This window comes from Muntiacus reevesi, chromosome 8, assembly GCF_963930625.1.
Source record: "Muntiacus reevesi chromosome 8, mMunRee1.1, whole genome shotgun sequence".
Classification (NCBI taxonomy): domain Eukaryota; kingdom Metazoa; phylum Chordata; class Mammalia; order Artiodactyla; family Cervidae; genus Muntiacus; species Muntiacus reevesi.
Window position 1 is genome coordinate 67,455,297 of NC_089256.1, and position 22,629 is coordinate 67,477,925.

At 35.9% G+C, this 22,629-nt stretch overlaps 1 protein-coding gene across 5 annotated transcripts in view; it reads left to right on the forward strand.

Moving 5' to 3' along the window:
• TBL1XR1 (TBL1X/Y related 1) overlaps nt 1–22,629 on the forward strand; it is a 168,783-nt gene that overhangs the window by 129,912 nt on the left and 16,242 nt on the right. For all 5 annotated transcript variants that reach the window (XM_065942298.1, XM_065942301.1, XM_065942297.1 and 2 more), the window contains 7 exons: nt 8,331–8,476; nt 10,715–10,937; nt 11,629–11,761; nt 12,112–12,253; nt 14,946–15,009; nt 15,103–15,200; nt 16,375–16,435. In XM_065942298.1, the coding sequence (XP_065798370.1) occupies nt 8,331–8,476; nt 10,715–10,937; nt 11,629–11,761; nt 12,112–12,253; nt 14,946–15,009; nt 15,103–15,200; nt 16,375–16,435 (867 nt within the window). The remainder of the gene's footprint in view (nt 1–8,330; nt 8,477–10,714; nt 10,938–11,628; nt 11,762–12,111; nt 12,254–14,945; nt 15,010–15,102; nt 15,201–16,374; nt 16,436–22,629) is intronic.

Consider the following 22,629-nt stretch of genomic DNA (forward strand, 5'->3'; position numbering starts at 1 on the left):
AGATTAAGAGGTGTTATCCTAAAAAAGAAGGAATATCACAAGGGAAAATGTAGGATGGATTAAGGGGAAAAAAGAAAAACTAGAAGAGGAAAAACTTGGGTTGGATGGGACATAAGATGGTGGAAAAGATTGACTGCAATGGAAAGTTAGATTGTTAACATGAGATTGAATCATTTGGTGGTTGAAAGTGTTGGAGTGTGAATTTTAGGAATTCATTTATAATTTATATTTTTAAATTTATAATTTAAATTTATAATTTAAAGAATTATAACTTAAAGTTATTGGGATGTTAATTAAGGTAAAGTTTGGTATAAAAAGATAATTTTTGTAGTCACTTTTGGGGGAGAGGTGAAAGGAATAGAGTAGGATATTGAGCCTTCAATTTTGATTTGAAACTCCAGTTATTCTTCTTCCAGGGTTTAGTTAGTTGTCCTTTCTTAGGCAGATAATTTAAACAAGGCCTTAGATTTTAGATCGACTACTTATTGAGATACTCCCAGCTGCACTCCAGTTCTGAGCTTTTCTCTTAGGTGGGAATTTTCGATTCCCAGGCAACATCACTACTCCTCTCTGGCTTGGAACAGCTGAGAAAATTATATCCAACAAGGGCTGGGAGGGAAAAAGAAGAAAATAAAGTAACCAAGAATGCAGGATAACTTGTTATGAAACTTTGAAACGAATAAATCTTGTTTTGTTTTGTTTTCAGTTGGTAAACTGGCAGATCCAAAGAGAAAATCTGTAGAATATTTTGCCTAAGATATAATGATTATTAATAAAGTGGAAAAGGTAGTGACCCAGGGACTGGAGCACATACGCTCACATTTGGATATTGTTATGTAGTACTTTAGACGATAGCAGAAAGAAGTTATTGGGGCAGAACAAACTCTGCTTTTTTCTGCCTTTGAATTCAACCACCAGTTAAGTCAGAGCTTTGAGGCATTAGACACTAAAGTGAAAAATAGTGTGAAGGATCAGTGGATGAGAAACACAGATGATGTTTTATGTCGCTGCAGGAAAATATAGCAAGTAAAAGGGACAGTAAAATACTAATCTGGGTTAATTTATGAAAGTGTCCAGTGATTTTATCAAAAGTCTTAAAATTGCTTATGTTCTCACAAAGTATGCTTCTAAATTTTATATTTTAAGGTATTTTATGTTGCAGTAAACATAAAGCAAGAATGATATTTTTAAAATATACCTTGTATGGTAGACTAATATTTATCCTATTAAGTCCTATGTAATTGTTAGCTGTGTTCTTAATTGTGCTTTGTGTATTCTTTACAAAACTGTATACGGTGTACTGGTGATGAAGTATGATGTAAGCCACATGTCTAAAATGTGAACACCAGTCCCTTTATAAAATTGCTAACTTCCTATTTACATTATGAATTTATAGGGGAAAATCAGACTACACTGGTGACATTTTGACTTAAACAGCAGTTTTTCTAGGAAGGCAGCTGGCAATAAATTTAAGAACCACCTATAACCCGCATTCTGAAGTTTGATCCTCTGACCACCTGCATCACAATCACTTAGAGAACTAGGAGTGGGCCCCAGAATTTCCTTTTTACAGATGTTCCAAGTGGTTCTTAGGTGCAATTAATGATGGATCTGTACTAGTCATAGGATAATTAGAACTTGACAAGAGGTGTTATATATTCACAGTATCTTGGGATCCATCTCCTGAGGGAATAAAACCACTTAACTTGTTTTAATCCTAAATACTTCATACCATGTGGTAAATCTCCTATTACAACTATCATCAGTACTAGAAAATATTACCTGTAAAAGTCTTTCCCCACCCCCCAGTTACATAACTTCTCAGAGCTCCCATTTTCTCATTCATAAAATTTGTTAGTAATACTTGCTGAAAAGGAACTACAGCATGGTATTCAACCTCAAATATTTTATAAACTTCTGTCTGAAATAAGCCATCCTTCCCTATTTGTTAAAACTAATCAAGAGAAAAATTTATTGTAGTATGGTTTTATTGTACTGGAACCTTTTATCTTTCTCATTTATATCTCTGGAAAATTCATCCTGAGCATGTTACTTTGATCATTATCATTTTGTGCTGTTATGAACTAGACTTTTCATATTTAACAAATATTTCCTGGGGAATAAAATTTGTTATCTTTTTCTTTTTTTTTCCTTTTGGGATTTGACATGTAGTGCTACAATTAATGATTTATTTGATTTAGTGTGTTCCCTTTAATTAGCATTTACCCAAGGGCATTAATAATTTGATCACCCTAATAACATATCCAGCAATGATAGGTAGAATAAATACTAATATTATAGTTGGTTGTATATAAGAGAAACTGATGCAGGGTTAGTTTTAGAAGAGCTAAGCTGGTTTGGATCTTTTAAATTTTCTCCCCCTCCCCTCACTCCGTCCCCCTTTGTGTCACTTGACTCTCCTGTAGTTGTTTATTTTTTTCCAAGGAAATTGTTCCAGGCAATTATTTGTGAACTTTGTGGCACTCGTTTTTCTTGTTGCTTTGTATAAGATGAAATTTTGCTTAAATTGTGTATTTGATTTAGGGGAGAAGTCTTGGTTCTGGATTTCATTGTCATCTATTACGTGTTTAGGAGCTGGTGGATGAACCTGTGTTGAACACTGTGAAACAGTTGCATTTTATGATTGAAAACTAACTGGAAAATGCAGAAATCATATGTCCTTGTTACTGAATAATTTTCTAGATTGTGATTCTGAATACTGTTATTTTTAAAAATCCTCATGTTTTTAGAACTGAGATTCATCTTGCCACATAGTCTCCATTTATGAGAAGGTGATGATATATCTAGGCTTAAAGCATTCGCTTCATGAAAGATCTTCTTGTCTCTCCTGTACCCCACTTCACTCTTCTGCTCTTTTCAAAGGGATATTGCTTCTCCCAGGAAATAGGCCTTGCAACACACCACTTCTTACATGATGCTTACTTAAAATGTTATATTTGTTTATAAGGTCACACATCAGACACACTTACTTTGGAAATCTAAACATGATCACAGTGATCATAGTGGTCACAAAGTGGCCAGAGCATTAATACCCAACAGCCCATTCATTTGTCTTTTTCATTTACTGCTTTTTGTATTAACCCCTCCAATGGCCAGTAGAGAGTATCAGCAGTTAAATGATAGTGTAGTTTCTCTTGACTCAGATAAAGGTAACTGGGCTAGATAAACATTGCTTCTTACATATCCTCCGCTGGTGCCATTTATAAACAGATTTTAACAGCAGGCTGGAGGGAGTTTAGATTAAATGGCTATGAGTAATGTGCCTTCACCATGAAGAAATGGAGAGGAGAGGTCAGCATCTGATATGTCCACTGTGAGTCTTTTCTTTTCAGTTTTTGTGAGTACGTGGTCAGTTACAAAACTGCAAGTAGGTACATAGTTTTGTTTTATAATAAAATATACAGTGGCATTAATTTGATACAGTTGTTGTACACATGACTAATGAACAATAAATAGCAAGCAGTTGTCATAAATGCTGATAATTAACTATACTTTTATACTTTCAAATCACTTTTTCTCCTCTTTTTGTAAACTGAATGACTATTTTTTTTGCTGATAAAGGAAATTCCTGTTACACATTCTGACTGACATACTTGTTAAAAGACAAAGGTCCTTTAATGGTTGCCAAACAGAGAACTTGTTCAATCTTAATAGTAATCTTTTTGTTTTTTTAGGAATAACCAGCGTAGTAAGCATATAAGGAGACGTGTAAATTGCTGATGGTTTCATAAACTTGCACAGTTTTTTTGAAAAGCAATTTGGTAGTCATGAACTTCCTTTGAAGTGCTGATGTCCCCTTCAACTTTTGAGGGAATCCATCCTAAAGAAAAAAACATACATATACATGGCAAAAGCCTATACACATAGATATTTGAAGTAAGGGTCTTTTTAAATAGTGAACATTGGAAAATCCAAATGTCCAGCCATGGGATGAATAATTTACTAGCTGGTACATTTATTGGATGAATATTATGATAATAAAATTATTTCAGAAAATACAAATCATATAAAATACTCAGATATATATATATAAAGGGCAAAATTAGGGCACAAAACTGCATAGCCAGTATATTGTGCTGGACAACAGGAAATAAAACATTTTAACAGTTGTATTTGGGTTTTGGTATTGTAATTTTTTTTTCTTCACTCCTTTCTTCCTTTCCTTTTTTTGTTTTTTTGAATAAGTGTTAGGCCTAACTTTTCAACATACAAGGTCCCATATAACATTTTTTTCTCTACTTCTTTTTACCTTTTCTAAAATCTTCATGCATTTAGTATGGAACTTTTTGTAGTAAACAAAATTCTGGGTCTATAGAATAGACGAATTTGGGATCAAGAGAGTATGTGGTGATGGAAGCAGGGGTATAATTTTCTGGGCTTTTCTGACCTGATGCTAAAAAAGGACCTTATATAAATCAGATTTTACTTCCATACGAGGGCATTGTGTCATGTTAGTAGTTAAGCTTTGCGACCCGCCCCCCCCCCCCCCCCCCCCAACCCCGTTCAGAGCCCTTTTTCATGTTCGTATACCCTCTGTTTGCAAAGTAGAGTTGACAGACTCTGGAAGACTTGATTTCCTTTTGAGGAAACCATCCCTATCATCCCAAGAAAGGTCACTCCTGAAACAAGCAATATGTAGAAAATGGTTGTCTTGTGACCTCATTTCTTAGTGGGAACAGTGGATGGCCTCAGAAGTAACTGCACATGGACCCCCCCCCCCCCCCCGTACCACTGCTGGTCCTGATCACTGAATATCCTTGGATTACTGTATACTGAACTTTGTGGATTTCAGCCTTATGCCTCTCTGGATTTCTTTTTCTGTCTCCCAGATTTTAATCACTCTAGTGAATGTGTAGAATACTTGATTGTAGAGTATTTATACAAAGTATTATTTATATCAGCTTTGCTTTTTCTCCTGGAAAGAAGGGATGCTATATTAGGCAAGCAGACTAGACTTAAGCATTTCACAGACTGTAAGTTGATGCCTTTTGCCTTTTACTATGTAGATCAAAAGCTGTCCCTGAAAAAGTATTGCCTGCATATATATTTACAGATAAATGCAAATATATTTTGGCATAACCCTGGTTCAAGTTTTAGTTTTTCAACGGAGATTTAAGTCATATGTTTTCTCTGGATTCATAGATTTCCTGATGTGCCAAGATAAATTATAGTAGAATTGCATTCTGATTTAACAAATGTTTATTGAACACCAGTAAAACTAGGTGACATATAGTTTCCTAAAATTGAAAGATTACCTAGACATTAACCCAATCTTCAGACATCCCAGTGTATTAATCATACACATACACACAACCTGTAGAATGCTACACATACACAAATTAGAGGATTAGTATAGAAGAGAAATATCAATCCTGGAGCAGCAGAAGGAAGGATTTCTCCTCCATTCACATAGGTGAAAAGTACATGGTGAAGCCCAAAGGCATGAGATAGCACAGTATATTCTAGGTCTTGGTTATAATTTGCAGTCACTTGAGTTTAATGTGCATTGAGAAGAATTGGGGAGATAAGCCTGGAGAGATGAGTAGGGTAAAGATTGCAGAAGTACCTATGTGTCACACTTAGAGAGTTTGACCTTGATTATGAAGGCTAAAAGGATTGTTGAAAGTACTCAAGTAAGGAGCGTGTGATCATTTTTTGTTTTACAAGTAGTCTTCTAGCTGTAGTGTTGCAAGTGTATTTGACTGGGGAGGAGAGGAAAGGAACTTATGACCGCAGTAGTCCAGGTAAAGGATGAAGGGAACTAAAATCCAGGTTTGGGCACAAGAGGAAAGCTATGACAGAGACCAGAGAGGGAGAATTGATAGGATTTGGCAAATGGTGGAATGCCAGGGGCTGAGGTGGGAGTTAGGATGACCTTCAGGTATAGCACAGCAAGGTGAAAACTTCCTAAGGAAGAAGTTATTTTAGGGAGGGGAAGAGGAAGAGTAGTTTTGAATGTAATTTTAAGCTGCTTTGTAATGCTGTAACTAGAAATAAAAGAAAAAGTTATTGTTGAATTCAGCATGTGTTTAAGAAAAGCATTTTAAGTATTTTTAGGGCAGATATATATTAACGATAAGTGCCAAAACTATTAATGATGGCTTTATGGTTGTTTTTCTTGCTATTTGAGAACATTGTAAGTGCATATGTAATAACTTAAGATGGCAGAGAGCACCTGGTCTCACAAAACAAATTCAAAACATAGGCAACATTCCAGTTAAAAATTGACATTGTTCTACGTGCAGCTCTTAGGATATTCTTGGACATAATCTTGAACTTTGTCATCTAATTAAGCAGGGTCTAAATGTAATTAATAATTATTTAAACTGTTCTCAGAAATTGGAGTACAGAAGTCATAGACTTTACTACAGTTTAGAATGCTTTGGAAAATCAAAGTATCTTGCTTATTAATAAAATGTTTTAATGTCTCATGTGCTACTGATGCCATTTTCTAATACCCTGAAATGAAATAAGAATAATGATGCAGTCTTTTATTTTTTGTTAATATGCAGGAGCTCACTCTGCCTTAGCTTTATCCTTGAGCCTATTCTAACTGTTCAGTAGGATAGGGGGAATGCAATGGTTATGGCCATGGTCCCTGAATAAATCTTTTTTTCCTTTGTGTTTTCTCATCTGCTAAGATGAGAAAGTAATAAGATTATATATGTGTGGATGATATAGGCCCTCTGTAAGTAATATCGTCTATCTCGAAGTCTTCTACCCCAAGCCACTTGGTTGTTTAGCTTTTTTCCCCTTTCTGTTTATGAGTTACTGCAGAATTTATTTGGGGAGGGATATGAAATTGAGAACAGGAGTCCCCAACCTCACTGCTTCTGACTTTCACTCATTATCTCGTAACCTTTCTCCTCAATCCTTCCTAGTCTTTTTTCTCAGTTTCCTAACCTGGTGATCTAGGATCTGCTTATCCTCAAGTAGTTCTGGGTTTCCTGATAGGGACAGAGCAAAACGGTGCTTTTTTCATTTGTGTGTTTTTTGTGTCTTCCTTGTGAGCTCAGATAAGTTGCAGATTATAAATGCTTTTTAAATAATGATCTTGTCTGTGGGTGAAATCAAGAAGTCAAAATTCATGTCTTATAAGCTGGCATTTTCTTACTTCTCACTATGGGTAGTTACAGAAACGGTTAGCTATCCCAAAGAGGTAAGGGAGGGACAGCCCTAAGGAAAATGAACTTAGGTGTACTATGACTCTCTGTTAACCAGTGAAAATAGCCTCTAGCCACATGCTCTTTGTGAGCCCACAGTATTTTATGATAGACTGTTCACGAGTGCCACAAGGAGTCTTGAGGATACAAAGCACAAAACAAAACAAAAAAGACATGGAGTAAGCACTAACATCTAAGGACAGGCTTGACAACATGTTATATGGATTAAATTAGTTTAACCAAGACCCAAATAAGCCCGTGTTCATTTACCTTATTTAACATTCTGTACAGATGTATAATTTAATTGAATTACTGAACATTAATGATAGTTACTAGTTAAGCTCTAACAGATATGTTGGTAAAGAGATTAACCACCCTCAGTCTGTCAGTTTACTAGAATTTTACTTTTGGATTTGGACTTGACTTTCATAAAAAGCAAGAGTGACTTAAATTGAATTAAAATTAGATTTTTGTTATGTGAATATTTTGGTTTGAGTATTTCAAATTAAAATCCAAGAATTGTTGATCGACATACAGATTGGATTTTCACTTGCCAGCTCTTCTTTTTCTAAAGCTTCCATTTAGATGGGTTACTACTAAGTAGCAAAAAATTAGTAACTTTTTTTTAGTACTTAATCATATATACAATGAAAGTTAAGCATGAAAATTATTTTTCATTACAGTTTTCATTCCTTATGTTAGTTTCAGTTTGCTTTTTATTTCCTAAGTAGTTTTTAAAAATAGCTTACAAAATATAGAATTACAAGATGTATGATGATTTATATACAGAAATTTTAATACACTACAGAAATATTGTCATTTAATTTATCTTGAGTGAAGCAGTTGAGTCACATGACTTACAAAGGCTTTTTCCCAACTTTAAAGTTTAATACTGTTTGTTTAGGAAAATTATGTTATGTGCTATGTATGGTTATATCATTAAAGTGAAGAGGAAAATACATGAAGGTTAATGTGTTTGGATTTTGATACTTCTTTTGTTTAAAAACATATTTGGCATTAGCTAACAGTCTGGGATTCCAAATGGGTGGAATGTGGATTTGAAAGATTACAGAAGTCTTTCCTTTGTGTGGCACTGAATGTTGCCATTTGGAGAATAAATTGTTACACCTCTTCTTTTGCTTTCAGGATTCTCTCATTCAGCGTTCACCTTTGGTATAGAAAGCCATATCAGTCAGTCTAACATAAATGGTGCCCTCGTCCCGCCTGCTGCATTGATTTCTATCATCCAGAAAGGTCTACAATATGTAGAGGCAGAAGTTAGTATTAATGAGGTAAGGAAGACTTAGTTCAAGTACTAAGTCTTACTCCTAAATGCTTCCTTAAATATCTGATATCTTGCTTGCTCATTCATTATCTGACTTCACCTTCACCAGGTAAACAAAACTGAAGGGCGTTATTCCCAATGTGGTGTCAGGGCACACAGGCAAGGCTGATGGCTCTCAACTATAAGGACCACTGTCTTATTGCTTTTTACATGGTTTAATACGTAAACAGTAAGAAATAATTTTCTTTACAATAAGAAAATTGTGCTGTGGGATACTGAGACCATAATTGATTGAGAAATTAGAAGATCTTAGGTTATTTGGTTATAGGTGGTTTTGGAAAGCTCCTGTCTACAGTCTGTGTGATATAGGTAGTTTAACTTTTGTCAATCAATTATGGCCTATGAGCCAAAGTCTGCCTATCACTTGTTTCTGTAAAGTTTGCTTGGGACATAGTCACACTCCTTAATTTACGTATTATCTAGTTTTTGTGCTACATGGCAGCATTGAGTGGTTGTAACAGAGACCTTATGGTCTGCAAAGCCCAAAATATACACAAAGATTCTGCACCGCCTGGTATAGCTGAAAATTTTTATACATGGTCAGGATTTGTGATATATGGAGCTTTTTACCTTATTTTCACTTCAGAGATTAACATATTCCCCCTTCCTTTTGCAGGTATTTTAAAAACTAAAGCATCCATGGTTTCTACATCAGTATTTATTATTATAATTATAGTGTACTAAATTGATTATTTTTTTAATGTCCTTATGACTATAACTGAAAAATCTACTGATACTAAATGAAATGTGTCCTCATTGTCTTTTAGCACTTTGCCTTCCAAAGTATACTTATTGCAGAGAATGATAAAACAATTTCTTCCAGTGGCCAGAGTTGAAGTCTCATTTTTTCTGAAAAAATTTTTTCTAGACTTAATATAGTACTCCACAATATATCTATATTGGTTTTAATTTTTTTTTTTAAAGTTTAAATACTTGCTCCAGCTCCTCAAATACTCTATTATAATCGACAGTTTAGAGAGATGCACCATGTTTTGTAACCTGGAGCATCCCATCACACCACTTAGGGCGTGTTCACTAGCTTGAGTGAGCCAGGCTTCGTTTATGCATGTTTCCAGCTAATATGCACTGTTTCTATTTCTGACTTGCCCTGTGCCTGTGTCTCTTCTCCTGCTTGTTTTAGAACATATTTATTGTGAACTTTCTAATATCAGTGAGAGGAGCTTTGGAAAATTATAGCAGCTTGATAAAACTAAAGAACACTAGCCTGTGAGTTGTAGCTGTACTTCTCAAATGTTTCTGTGCATATAAGACTCTCCCCAAAAGCTTGTTAAAACAGAGATTCCTGAGCCCTTTAGAGATTTTGATTCTGTAGCTTTGAGTCTACATTTCTAACAAGTTTCCAGGTGATGGTGGGACTGTTGGTCTTTGGCTTGTGCTTTGAATAGCACCAGTTAACAGATTCCAGCTGTCATAGACTACCTGTGGAAGTCTTTAAATCTTACTGTGCTCATATTTCAACGGTAATAAAATGAGGTACTTCCCTGGCATTCCAGTGATTAAGACTGCCTTCCAGTGGAGCGGCATGGGTTCAATCCCTGGTCAGGGAGCTAAAATCTGCCTGCTTTGGGGCCAAAAGAACAACACGTAAAAAACAGAAGCAGTATTGTAACAAATGCAACAAGAACTTAAAAACAACAGTAGTAAAATGAGGTGATTGTATGATATTAATGTCTGTTGATATTGATGTCTATTTCTGCCTTAATGTTTAAATTAAATCACAAGAAACTTTTGCATTCAGCAAAACTATTTTAAGAGTTTTTAGTTTTAAAGAAGTATTTACCAAAATGTGGCACCAAATCTCTTATTATTGTATTAACTATCCCACATTACTTTTGACTAACAAAACTTTGGAATATAATTGAAAGGCTTTTTACCCTCCAGGCCTACTTTTTTTTTTTTTTAGTCCCTTTCAATATTTCGGCTTTGATCTGTGCAGCACTTAAGGGTAAGAATTGGGTGAGGAAGACAATTGGAGCAGCTGTTTGCAGCGCTTCCTTTAGTTGCCGTCTTCCCTCCAGATTCCTTCCTTTCTTACATGCACTCAGGAAGTTATCTAAAAGTGTTTTTTTTTGGAATGATGATTTTCAACTGTTGACTTGTATGAATACAGATTGCTCTAAATGTGTTACCTTTGCTTTTTCTTCTCACGATTTTGCACATCCAGGATGGTACCCTGTTTGATGGTCGACCAATAGAGTCTCTGTCACTGATAGATGCCGTGATGCCTGATGTAGTGCAGACAAGACAACAAGCTTATAGAGATAAACTTGCACAGCAACAAGCAGCAGCTGCTGCAGCTGCCGCAGCTGCGACAAACCAGCAAGGCTCTGCAAAAAATGGAGAAAACACGGCAAACGGGGAGGAGAACGGAGCACACACTATAGCAAGTGAGCCGGAAGTTCCATTAAAAAAGAAACTTGCTTTATGGGGATGCCTCATTTTAGCTGAACTCACACTGTCTAGTTTTTGCCAACTTGTTCCCCTAAATTGTATTGCACAATTCAGATTTTTATGCCTAAAGCTCCATAAAGCTAGATTTACTTTCATGGACCTTATTTTCATTCTTTTTTAAAAAATATTTAGAAACCATTTTTTTTTATTGTTACGTGAACTTTGTATCTGCATTTGATTTCTAAATATAATTTATAACAGTAGTCATTAGCATACAATAAAGCTTTGGCATGGAGATATAAAGGCAACTCTTGATGTTATATGAATGATATCAGCAACCCCTACTGGCAGAAATTCAGAATAGTGTTGGCATGGATTATATTTAATTCAAACTATTTTAACTGTGTTTGGGCCTAACCTTTCACAGTCTTCCTGTAGTCCTGCTCCCCCATCTCTGGACACACCACTTAAATGCACATCTCTTTTTAAAAAAATATATTCATATTTAACTAAAGATTGGAATTTATTTTTCATGTGATAAATTCTGTATAGTCATTTTCAATATTACCTGACATAGTGGAATAAGAAAGTTACACTCTATCTGCTGGTTAAGAATCCCTTTTTTCCTCCCATATGCTGTGATATTATTACCTAACTGGAATTTTCCTTTTATTTCTCATGATGCAGATAATCATACTGATATGATGGAAGTGGATGGGGATGTTGAAATCCCTCCTAATAAAGCAGTTGTGTTACGGGGCCATGAATCTGAAGTTTTCATCTGTGCCTGGAACCCCGTTAGTGATCTCTTGGCATCAGGGTATGTTTCTCAAAGTGCAGTTAAAATGGATTTCTAAAAGAATCTTACTGAAATAGTGCATGTTTTATAAATGCATTGCTTACACTTCCAGGTTTTTGTTGTTGCTTGTTTGTGGTCATTTTGCCCAATAAATCTTTATTTCTTCATAAAGTAATGTTAGTTTTTAAATTACTCCCTCAGGAGTGATTTCGGCATCTCCAAAATGGAGACTGAGAAAAATACTGGAAATGGAAATGCCTGATACTCTACTTTGTATTTGCCTCATTAATAATAGGATATAAATTTGTTGCCTTGATTCTGTAATACTTGAGAATATCATGAAAATTTAAAATATGTTGCATACTTTATAGGTCTGGAGACTCAACAGCAAGAATATGGAATCTTAGTGAAAACAGCACGAGTGGCTCCACACAGTTAGTCCTTAGACATTGTATACGAGAAGGAGGGCAAGACGTCCCCAGCAACAAGGACGTGACATCGCTAGATTGGAACGTGAGTATCACTGTATTGTCCATGATGGATGTAGCTAAACTAACATACTTAACCTCTCTGAGCCTCAAACTGGTGGCAGGGTATGTCTGTTCGTTCAGGTATTTTTGAATTTCGCTAATAAGGACAGCAGACTAGGAGTCCCCAACCCACAATGTGTTAAAAGCAAAGACCGAGCAAGGTTCATCTTCAACCTCTCAGTTTATCTCGCTACAGAATCTTTGTACAACTGGTGGTCTATCACTCTGTACTTCATTCTCATCACATGTAAAGTAGGAGTGTATTAATGTTCCTACATAAATTAAATAATAAATGAAAACCAATAATAGGCATGTACTAAGTTCTTAATGGGCTTCCCTGATAGCTCAGTTGGTAAAGAACCTGCCTGAAGTGCAAGAGACCCCAATTCGATTCCTGGGTCAGGAAGCTTCCCCTGGAGAAGGGAAAGGCTATCTATTCTAGTATTAATTAAGTTCTTAACTACTAAGTCCTTTGTTAGGGGTACAAGAGAAATCTATGTAATAGAAACATAGTCTTGTTTCTCTCATTTTGCTGTTAATTGATGAAAACTTCATTGCCAGTTGCTTTTTAAGAACTGTTAGTCTAGATTACAAGCTTTATTCTAACTGTAGGACTTTTAGAATTCTCTGATTCTATATATAATTCAATAACTTTGTTGACTTTTACTTAGCAGAAAATTTGATTTCACTATTGATAAAGCTTCATCTTTTCAGTTTCAAATATATAATTAACAGCTTTCTTTGCTACCATTCCCATAAGTAACTTGGAAAATTAGCATTTCAAAAGTTTCTGTATCTTTTCCTTTATTCCATGTTGTCTTTTTTCTTCCTTGTAACTTTACGTTCATTTTTTTTAACACCCTCCCACTCCCCCAACTCTGGTTCTAGTAACTTCTTAGACTGTATCAGTGTTACCAAGAATTTTAGAGGTCAGCTGTCCTTTCCTTAGCAAGTGGATATCCTTTTTTCCTTCTCTGGACTCATTTTAACAACATTTTGTGGGGCTTTTCAAAGTATCTTCCAAATCTCTTTCCAAGAAATAAGATCTATCTTTCAAAATGATTACACTATCTAAAGTTCTTAGTTTCTATGAAATTCTTCCAGAACTCATGGTAAGGCTTATTAGTGTTCTTTTCTAAATTTCCAGCAGTGTATTTACCCTTTCCCAACTATAAAGTTGAGAATTTTAAACAGTGTTATTTGATTACATGGTCAGAACTAAGAATTCCATTCTTAACATGGGACCTTACTATATCATAGGCCAAAGGCCTCATAGCCTTCTTAGGCTGTTTGGCCCAGAGACCATGTTAACTTAATGAAATTTATAGTTTGTACTGAAAAGGATGGTGAACAAATGATTTGTTGAGCTCGGTGTTTCTGAACTGCAAGTTAAAGCTTTTAAAAGTATAGACTTTTGGAAGATTTATTACTTGCTATGAACTTAAGTCTTCCCCTAGAAGGAGAAAATGTTATTGTTGTTTAATGGCTCATTTCCATGGCTAAAGCAGAAGCCTGTGAGATAGCTGTTCCTTATTATTCTCTTCCTTTACTAGTGGTCCATGGTCTAAAACCATTAGTTTAAAGGAAACTTTGCATTGTGCAGAGTTTGGAAATAAACTTGTGCTGTTAGCTTCAACATTGCTCCTTCTTCCTTAGATAGGACTATAGGGGATTTCCAAATCCTAGCAGAACTGAATCTGCATCGCCTACAACCAGCATTTGTTTGTCACTTAACTGTACAGCTAGATGACTGGAGAGGTCTGAAAAGGTGATCTTGTTTTCATTTCTCTTGCCAAAAAGCATCAGAAAGTGCTGAGTAAGGCAGGATTTCGTTCTGTCTCTCCTGTAATGTTTACTCATCTCAGCTATAGTCTACTCTGAAACTTGGTTTCCACAGAGTAGGTTTTGTCTCAGCAAGTCCTGCCGTCGTACCATTGTTCAAGGCAAGGCACCGCAGGAAATTTTAAGATTAGAGAAAACGTTAAGGATTCCTCCTCATAGTAGGGTAGTTCCGGACAGTTGTACTCACTTCGTTAACTATAAAGTCAGCCTACACTCTTTTCTGACTTTTGTGTGTGTTTGTGTGTGTTGCAATTTTTATTGGTACGGGAAAAAATTAGCAAAAGAAAGAAATGTTTAATGTAGTGATATTTAAGAAAATGATCATCTGAAACAATATTGTTTGGAACACACACACAGTTTAGACAGTAAAAGATTTAGAGGGAGGACAATATGAAAACTTCTAATCATAATGAAACATTTTGGAATATTTTGCTTTTTATTGAATACCTTTATTAAATCATAAGATTAAGATTTGACGTCCTTTTTAATCCCCCACCCGACCCCCACGTTTAGTCCTGGGCCTTTGTGAGAGTACAGTAAGTAGACCGTAGCACCTGTAAGGGCGGTGATAATCCTGCTCCCAAGCAGTTACTGCCCTTCCACGACTGGGGTGCGAGGCCTGCACCCTGACTGAATGCTGCCAGAATACTAGCTTCACAACATGAAGGGTGTTCTGTAGGCCTTTTCTTGCATTCCAAATAGGCAAAGCTGAAGGTCTTAAAGCAGAGAATGTCACAGACCTGCTGTACTTGGAATTAAACGTAATATATTCTAATAAAAATTAAATACCCTTTTTGGGTTATATAATTGAAAAAAATGTGTTTCTCCAACAGAGTGAAGGTACACTTCTAGCAACTGGTTCTTATGATGGGTTTGCCAGAATATGGACAAAAGATGGTAAATAAAGCATTTTTTTCCCCACTTGTTTTTACTGTTGATCCAAGTTATAAAGCTTAAAGTAATTTTAATGTTTTTCCTCTTGAATTTTAGGTAACCTTGCTAGCACTTTGGGGCAGCATAAAGGCCCCATATTTGCATTAAAATGGAATAAGAAAGGAAATTTCATCCTAAGTGCTGGAGTAGACAAGGTAATTAACTTCTATAAGTTAATTTGTTTAAGAGTATACTTGAGAGTAATATTCTCCTCTGCTAATCACATAAATAATAAAACATTCATATTTGGGAAATTCACATGTGAATTTATGTTAGGTGTAGAAATGCTTTCTTAGATTTTCTGTCAGCTCATTCTTAAATCTGTGCAGATGCCCTTTATTCTTATCTGTGTGACCACTCTTCATTGTTTTGGAATTTGAGCCATAGTGAAGTCATATATCCGATACTCTTCATCTCTTTTCTGTAGCTTTTAGTTAATCTCATCAGTGAGTATGGCTCTGGAGTATTTCATGGGAAATCTTGGAGTCAGTCAGTTAGCTGAACTCCTAATGTTTAATTGAAAATGCAAGAAATGCAGGGTCTTTCCAGCTTTCACCTAACATGGCTGGTAAACATGGATAGGTTGAAATCATTTGTTATTTCTCCTTTATTTTCTTAAAGTTATTTCCTTTACCACACATCCCAGAAAAGATTATTTTATAATACAGGAAAGTATATGCTCATAGTTACCTGTATATTGTTAAAAAGGGAAGTAGGCAAAAAGGAAGAATATGAAGGTAGCCAGGAATGGGAGGGAAAGCCTTCTTAATAGTTACTGCCATTCTACAATACTTATGACCCCAAAGTTTTAAATTAGTGATAGGAGGGTATTAGTGGAATTGTGAATGTATCCATTCAGATGTATATGTTATACTTTGATGTAATATAAAAAACATTGTTTTAATTATTGTCAGAATTAAAGCTGCCTTTATTTATAAATGTGAGCTTTAAAAATCTTAATATTGAGAATTAGCTGATTATTATATTAACCAAAATTTGCCTCCTCAAGCTGCACAGCAATAAAAATCTGACATTAAATACACTACTACAATGGAGTTTCTTAGTCTAATGCAATGTTTGGTACTTTGCAGACAACCAATAATTGTTACTTGAAGTAAGTTGACTGATGAAAAGTCTCCAGGGTAGAATTAAACTGCTTAACAGTTTAATTTAAACATCCTTTCCCTGCTCCCAGTGGAGTATAGCCTCATTGTACTAAAAGTAAATGTTCAATGCACTCTGACATTTCATACTGCTTTAATATGATGAGGCATTTAATTTATATGTGATGAACTTTTCTTAGCAATGTATTTTTCTTTTCTATCTTAGACTACAATTATTTGGGATGCACATACTGGTGAAGCCAAGCAACAATTTCCTTTTCATTCAGGTAAATCTTCACAATTTACATGAGAACTTTTAGAACTGTCTTTTGTTTTCCTAATTAAACTTTTAATAGCATATAATTCATCTAAAATCTTGAACTATCAAATGTAAGTTTTGTTACTAGTCCTTTGAGGAGTTGATGTTGAGTGGCTTTCAGATAATTAATCATCAGAGGATCATCAAATGTTTTCTGTGAAATGTACCATAAAAAAGCATTTTCAGCCTGGTGCTATTAGAGTTGGTAATGTTTAATGGTAAGAACATAGATTTTTGATCCAGGATGCCTAGGTGTGCTTGTGAATCCCATTCCAGTTAACAGGCTTCAAGATTGAGAGAGTCACTGAACCTTTCTGAGCCGTATTTTCTCTGTCTGTTAACGAAGGATAAAAATAATACTGTTTGAGTAAGCACATAAGACTAATACATATATATGAAAATTCTGCATAAACTCCTACCAATTTAGGTATTGTCGTGTTTTATTTTAATTTATGTATCTACATCAGTCCTCTTGCTTACCTAAAATAAAAATTATAAGGCTTTCCCGATATTGCTGGAACTTTAGATATTTAGATATTTTTTCTTTAAAAACTTTAGATATTTTTCTCTTTTAGGAAATAATTTGATACTTAAATCAGATAAATCTGATCTCCACAATAGTGTGCTGCTTTCGCCATGATATATGGCCGTGCAGCAGGGCATACATCTGGATGTGTAGAGACCCCTTGATTTTAGTACCAACACTCTTGTGCCTCTTAGAACTTTGTTCCTCCTTTCAGGGGGGTTTCTGAGAACAGAAACTGATGTCAAACTGGAACAAGATCCCTAGTCATGTTCAGAACAGTAGTTTTAGTACTGCCTGATTTAATTGCATCATGCAAGATTGTGTTATGGTTGGAAAGAGTTTTAAATTGGAGGCCGAGTTAAGTAGTTCTGGTATTTTCAAGGCTTTGGTAATACCCTTTTTACAGTCAGTGGCACAGTGTTACCTTTTAAATTGAAATACACAGCTTTTGGCAGTTTGCTTTTTTGTATTTCTCTATTTGGTGTGATTCAATAAGTCAAACAAGGCACAAAATGATTTTTCAGTAGTATCTGAGTGGCATAATTTTGCAAGTATTGTGTTAAACAATTCAGCTTGATTAAAGCTTATCACATTAATAAGTATTTATTTACACGTAAGTTTCTGTTCACCTGTTTTAATCTCTTTCCGCCTTTGCCTCTAGTCCTCAACCAGATAGAATTCTCTTAGACCTCTGACCATTCTGCCTAAAATTTTTCCTACACCCTAGGAATGGTGGAAAATTGAAATAAGTGGGTGTGGCACTGTTAGGAGTTGCTTTATGATGTATGCCACCTTTGTGTTGGAGGTGATGCTCTTTATACACGATCCCATTTAGTCTTGGCTACAACGCAAAGAGGTAGATGATGTAGAAGTCATTTTACAGACAAAAAGCCATTTTACCTGTGATATTCTTTCCTGCCATGCTTTTTTTGTTTTTTAAATGGCTTTATTGAGGGGGGTGTGTGTGTATTAAGTCACATAGTTGTCTCCAACTCTGCAACCCCACGGACTGTAACCCACCGGGCTCCTTCTGTCTGGGATTCTCCAGGCGAGAAGACTGGAGTGGGTTCCTTTTCCTTTCTCCAGGGGCTCTTCTCGTCCCAGGGATCTAACCTGGGTCTCCCGCATTACGGGCAAATTCTTTACTATCTAAGCCAACAGGGAAACCCTTATTGAGGTATAATTGATGTAAAATTGTCTATGCATATTTAAATTGCACAGTGTGATGTGTTTTGGCGTGTGTGTGTGTGTATATATATATATTTTTTTTTTCTTTTTTTTTAACGCACACATCACTGAAACTATCATCACACTTACGACAATGCATTTGTTAGCTTCAGAAGTTTCCTCCTGCTCCTTTGAAATCATTTTCTGCCTCTTCTCCAGGTGGCCACTGATACTCTGTCACCAGAAATTAGTTTACATTATATAAATAGAATTACACAGTATATATCCTTTTTGGATATGGTTTCTTTCATTGTGCATAATTATTTTGCATTCCTTTTGATGTATGAATAGGATTCCATTATGTGAATATACCAGTTTGTTTATCCATTTACCTGTTGAAGCAAGTTGTTTTCCAGATTTTAGCTATTACAAATAATACTGCTAAGAACATTCATTTTGTTGTCTTCTTATGAACTTGTGTTTTCATTTCTCTGTGTGAAGACCCAGAAAAGTGGCTAGATACATGGTTGGTCTGTGTTTTACTTGCTAATAAAGTGCTGAACTGTTTTCCAGAGTTTGTTTTCCTAACTGGTTTACAGTCTCAGCAACAGTGGGTATTCCAGTCCCTCCATATCCTTGCCAGTACTTGGTATATGATCAGTCTTTTTAATTGAAGCCACTCTAATGAGCGGGTCGTGGTATCTCACTATGATTTTATTTGTAGTTCCTAATGATTGATGATGTTGAGCATCTTGTCATGTGTTAATTTATCATCTGTATGTCTTCTCTGGTGAAGTATCTTTTTCTTTTGCTTGATACAGAAGTTGAGGTCACTGATTTGAAACCTTTCTGCTTTTCCAGTGGGGATCTGACATTTGGTGCTGTAAATTTACCTCTTACTGCTACCTAGTGACACCTCACAATTTTTCAGATATTGTGATTTCATTCAGTTCAGAATACTTTCTGAAGTAATTTTGATTCTGCATATTAATTTCTGAATAATTGGAAAATTTCCGAGGTCTTTGTAGCATTGCTTTCTAGTTTTTAATAAAAAATATTCATTTTATTTTTGATTGCACTAGATCTTTGTTGCTGTGTGCAGGCTTTTTCTAGTTGTGGAGATTGGGGGCTACTCTAGTTACAGGCACGGGCTTCTTGTCACAGTGGCTTCTTGTTGCGAAATGCGGCTCTGTGGTGCATGGGCTTCAGTATTTGAGGCTCGCAGGCTCCAGAGCGCACGCAGGCTTAGTAGTTGTGGCTCATGAGCTTTTTGCCCTGCAGTATGTGGGATCTTTCCGGGCCAGGGATCGAAGGAACCCAGTGTCCCCTGCATTGTAAGGCAGATTCTTAACCACGGGACCGCCAGCGAAGCCCGCTTTCTAATATAATTCCATTGTTCCTACGAATGTCAGGAGGGTCAAGTTGTTTCATAGGTTGTTCAAATCTTTTATAGCCTTAACTGATTGTTCTGTCTACTTACACCACCTGTTACTGAGAGAAGGGTTTTGAAATCATCAATAATAATTGGAAAACACAGTTTCTAATTTCTTCTGTCAATTTTTGCTTTATCTATTTTGAAACAGTGCTATAAAGGACATTAACATTTAGAAATGTTGCATCCTCATGTTGAATTGATCCGTTTATCATTTTGTTAATGATCCTCTTTTTTTTTTTTTTTCCATTTTGTTTTTTGTGCTCTGCAACCTACTTAGTCTTATGTTAATGTAGCCCTTCAAGTTTCTTTTGGTTAGTGTTGGCATGGTATATGTTGCTCCATACTTTTACATTTGAAGTGTAATTTATGTAGGTATCATTTATTGCTTGTTTACTGAATATCAACTGCTGCCTTTTAATGGCAATATTTAGGCTCTTTACATTTAATGTGATTATTGATATGATTGCATTTAAATGAATATTTCTATTTATCTCTTCTTTTCCTATTTTTCCACTTTCATTTGAATTATATGAATATTTTTATGATTACATTTTTCCTCCTTTGGTGGGTTATTAACTATAAATCTTTTATTATAGTGGTTGCATCAGGATTTAGAGTACACATCTTTAACTTAGCACTATATACTTTCAAGTGATATTTTAAAGAGATTAAATAATAATAATTTTTACTCATAGTTGCAGTTTCCAACTGTTCATTTCTTTGTGTATTTGCATACACATCTCATTCATCTAGTATCATTTATTTTCTGCCCAAACTGCTTTAACATTCTACAAACCTAATACTGATGAATTCTCTCTATATATGTGAACAAGTCTGTATTTCACCTTCATTATTGAGAGATTTTGTTGTTGTTGTTGTTGAGTATAGAGTTCTGGGGTTGACAGGATTTTTTTCTTTCAGTACTTTAAAAAAATATTGCAGTGTTCTCTTATTTATACTGTTTTCATTTTGAACTTGTTCCAGTTTTCATCCTTATTGCTCTGTAGTAATTTGTCTTGTTTTATCTGGTTGCTTTTAAGATCTTTCTGCTTATAAATGATTTTGTGCAATTTGAATATGTCGTGCTCTGTGAATATGTTTAGCTTTCTTTGTTTCTTGTCCTTGAAGCTTCCTGGATGTCTTCGTACATAGTTTCCTTCAAATGAAAAAAAAATTTTGACCATTATTTTTTAAAAATATCCTACTTCCTCCCCACATTTGTTTTTAACTTGCAGTTTTGAATGTTTTATTAGTCTGCTTGATTTCCCGTAGTACTCTTCATTTTTCATCCAGTACTTTTTTCAGGTGTGCTCAGTCGCATGAACTCTCTGCGGCCCCATGGGCTGTATAGTCCACCAGGCTTCTCTGTCCATGGGGTCCTCCAGGCCCGAATACTGGAGTGGGCTGCCCTTTTGAACCCACATCTCTTGGTCTCCTGTATTGGCAGGCAGATTCTTTACCACTAGCGCCACCTGACAAGTGGGATAATGGCTATGCTGGTTTTCAAGTTTGCACTTCTTTTCTTCTAAGTATTTGTGAACTTTCTTCTGGCACATTGTTAAATTACCTGGAAATGGTCTGATCCATTGGGTCACACTTATGAAACTTGTTAAATGACAGGGAAACAGTGCTCAGTGTAGGGGTAATTATTTCCTGGTACTGCGGCAAGAGCCTAGATGTGCTCAAACCAGTGTTCCCTGAATCAAGAGGTTTTCTAGCCTGCTGCATGTTCCAGCCTTGAGTATCAGGCGTTGTTTCTTCTGATCCCTTTCAGTGGTTCTTCCCAGGCTCAGCTGGTACCTTCACGCACTCCCGCTGATTAGTCCTCTGACTCTGTGAGTCGGCCCGCCGCAGGTCTTCAGAATTCTGTCTGCCCCGCTCTCCTTTCTTGTGCTGTGAATCCTAGCTGCCTGTGGCTCTCTAGATTCTGAGCTTTATCTCTTCCGCTCAGGAATTTCATTAATCTCTTCCTTAGGGAGATTCCCCCTCCCTGGGCCAAGATCTGGACTTTTCCCAAATCATGTGAGCAGTTAGAGGCCCATTGTTGGCTGATTTCCTTCTCTCAGGAACCACTGGCCTTTGCTGTCTCGTACCAGAGTCTTCCTGGTGGCTCAGATGGTGAAAACTCCTTTTGCAGTGCAGGAGACCCAGGTTTGATCCCTGGGTTAGGAAGATGCCCTGGAGAAGGGAATGGTAACCCACTCCAGTCTTCTTGTCTGGAGAAGTCCATGGATAGAGGAGCCTGGCAGGCTGTGGTCCATGGAGTCTCAAATAGTCGGACACAACTGAGCAACTAACACTAGCACTAACCCAGAGTCTTGAACTGTTGTTTCATACATTTTGTAAGTGTTGGGCTATTTTGGGCAGGAGGTAAATTTGTTTCCTGTTACCCCATCTTGACCAGGAATGGAAATCTACCATGCTTTTAAAATTACCATATTCTAATTCCTCTACTGTATTTTCATCCATATACTCTTACATAAAGCATAAATCATGATTATAGATGAATTAACCATTTCATATTCATTAGGATAGCTGTAAAAAATAACAGTGTTCATGATGTGGAGAAATCAGAATCCTTATACTTTTGTTAGTAGGTATGTAAAATGGTACATTTGTGGAAAAGCGTATGACAGTTCCTCAAAAAGCTAAACATAGAATTACCATTACCAGCAGTTCTTCTCCTAGGTAATTGAAGGCAGGAACTTGAATGAATTCATATCAGTATTTATAGCATTGTTCACAGTAGCCAAAGGTTGAGAACAACACACTGTCCATGAGCAGATGAGTAGATGAGCAGAATGAGGTCTCTATATACGTGGACTATTATTCAGCCACAAAAAAGAATGAATTTCTGGTACATGCTGCAACACCAGAGAACTTGTATACCTTATGCTAAGTGAAGTAAATCATACATAACTTTAAAAGTAAAGATTCAAGATTACAGAGGCTGGGAGGAGGGCAAAATGGAGAGTTATTGCTTAATGGTTACAGAATTTCTGTTTGGGGTGATCACGAAGAACTTTTGAAAATA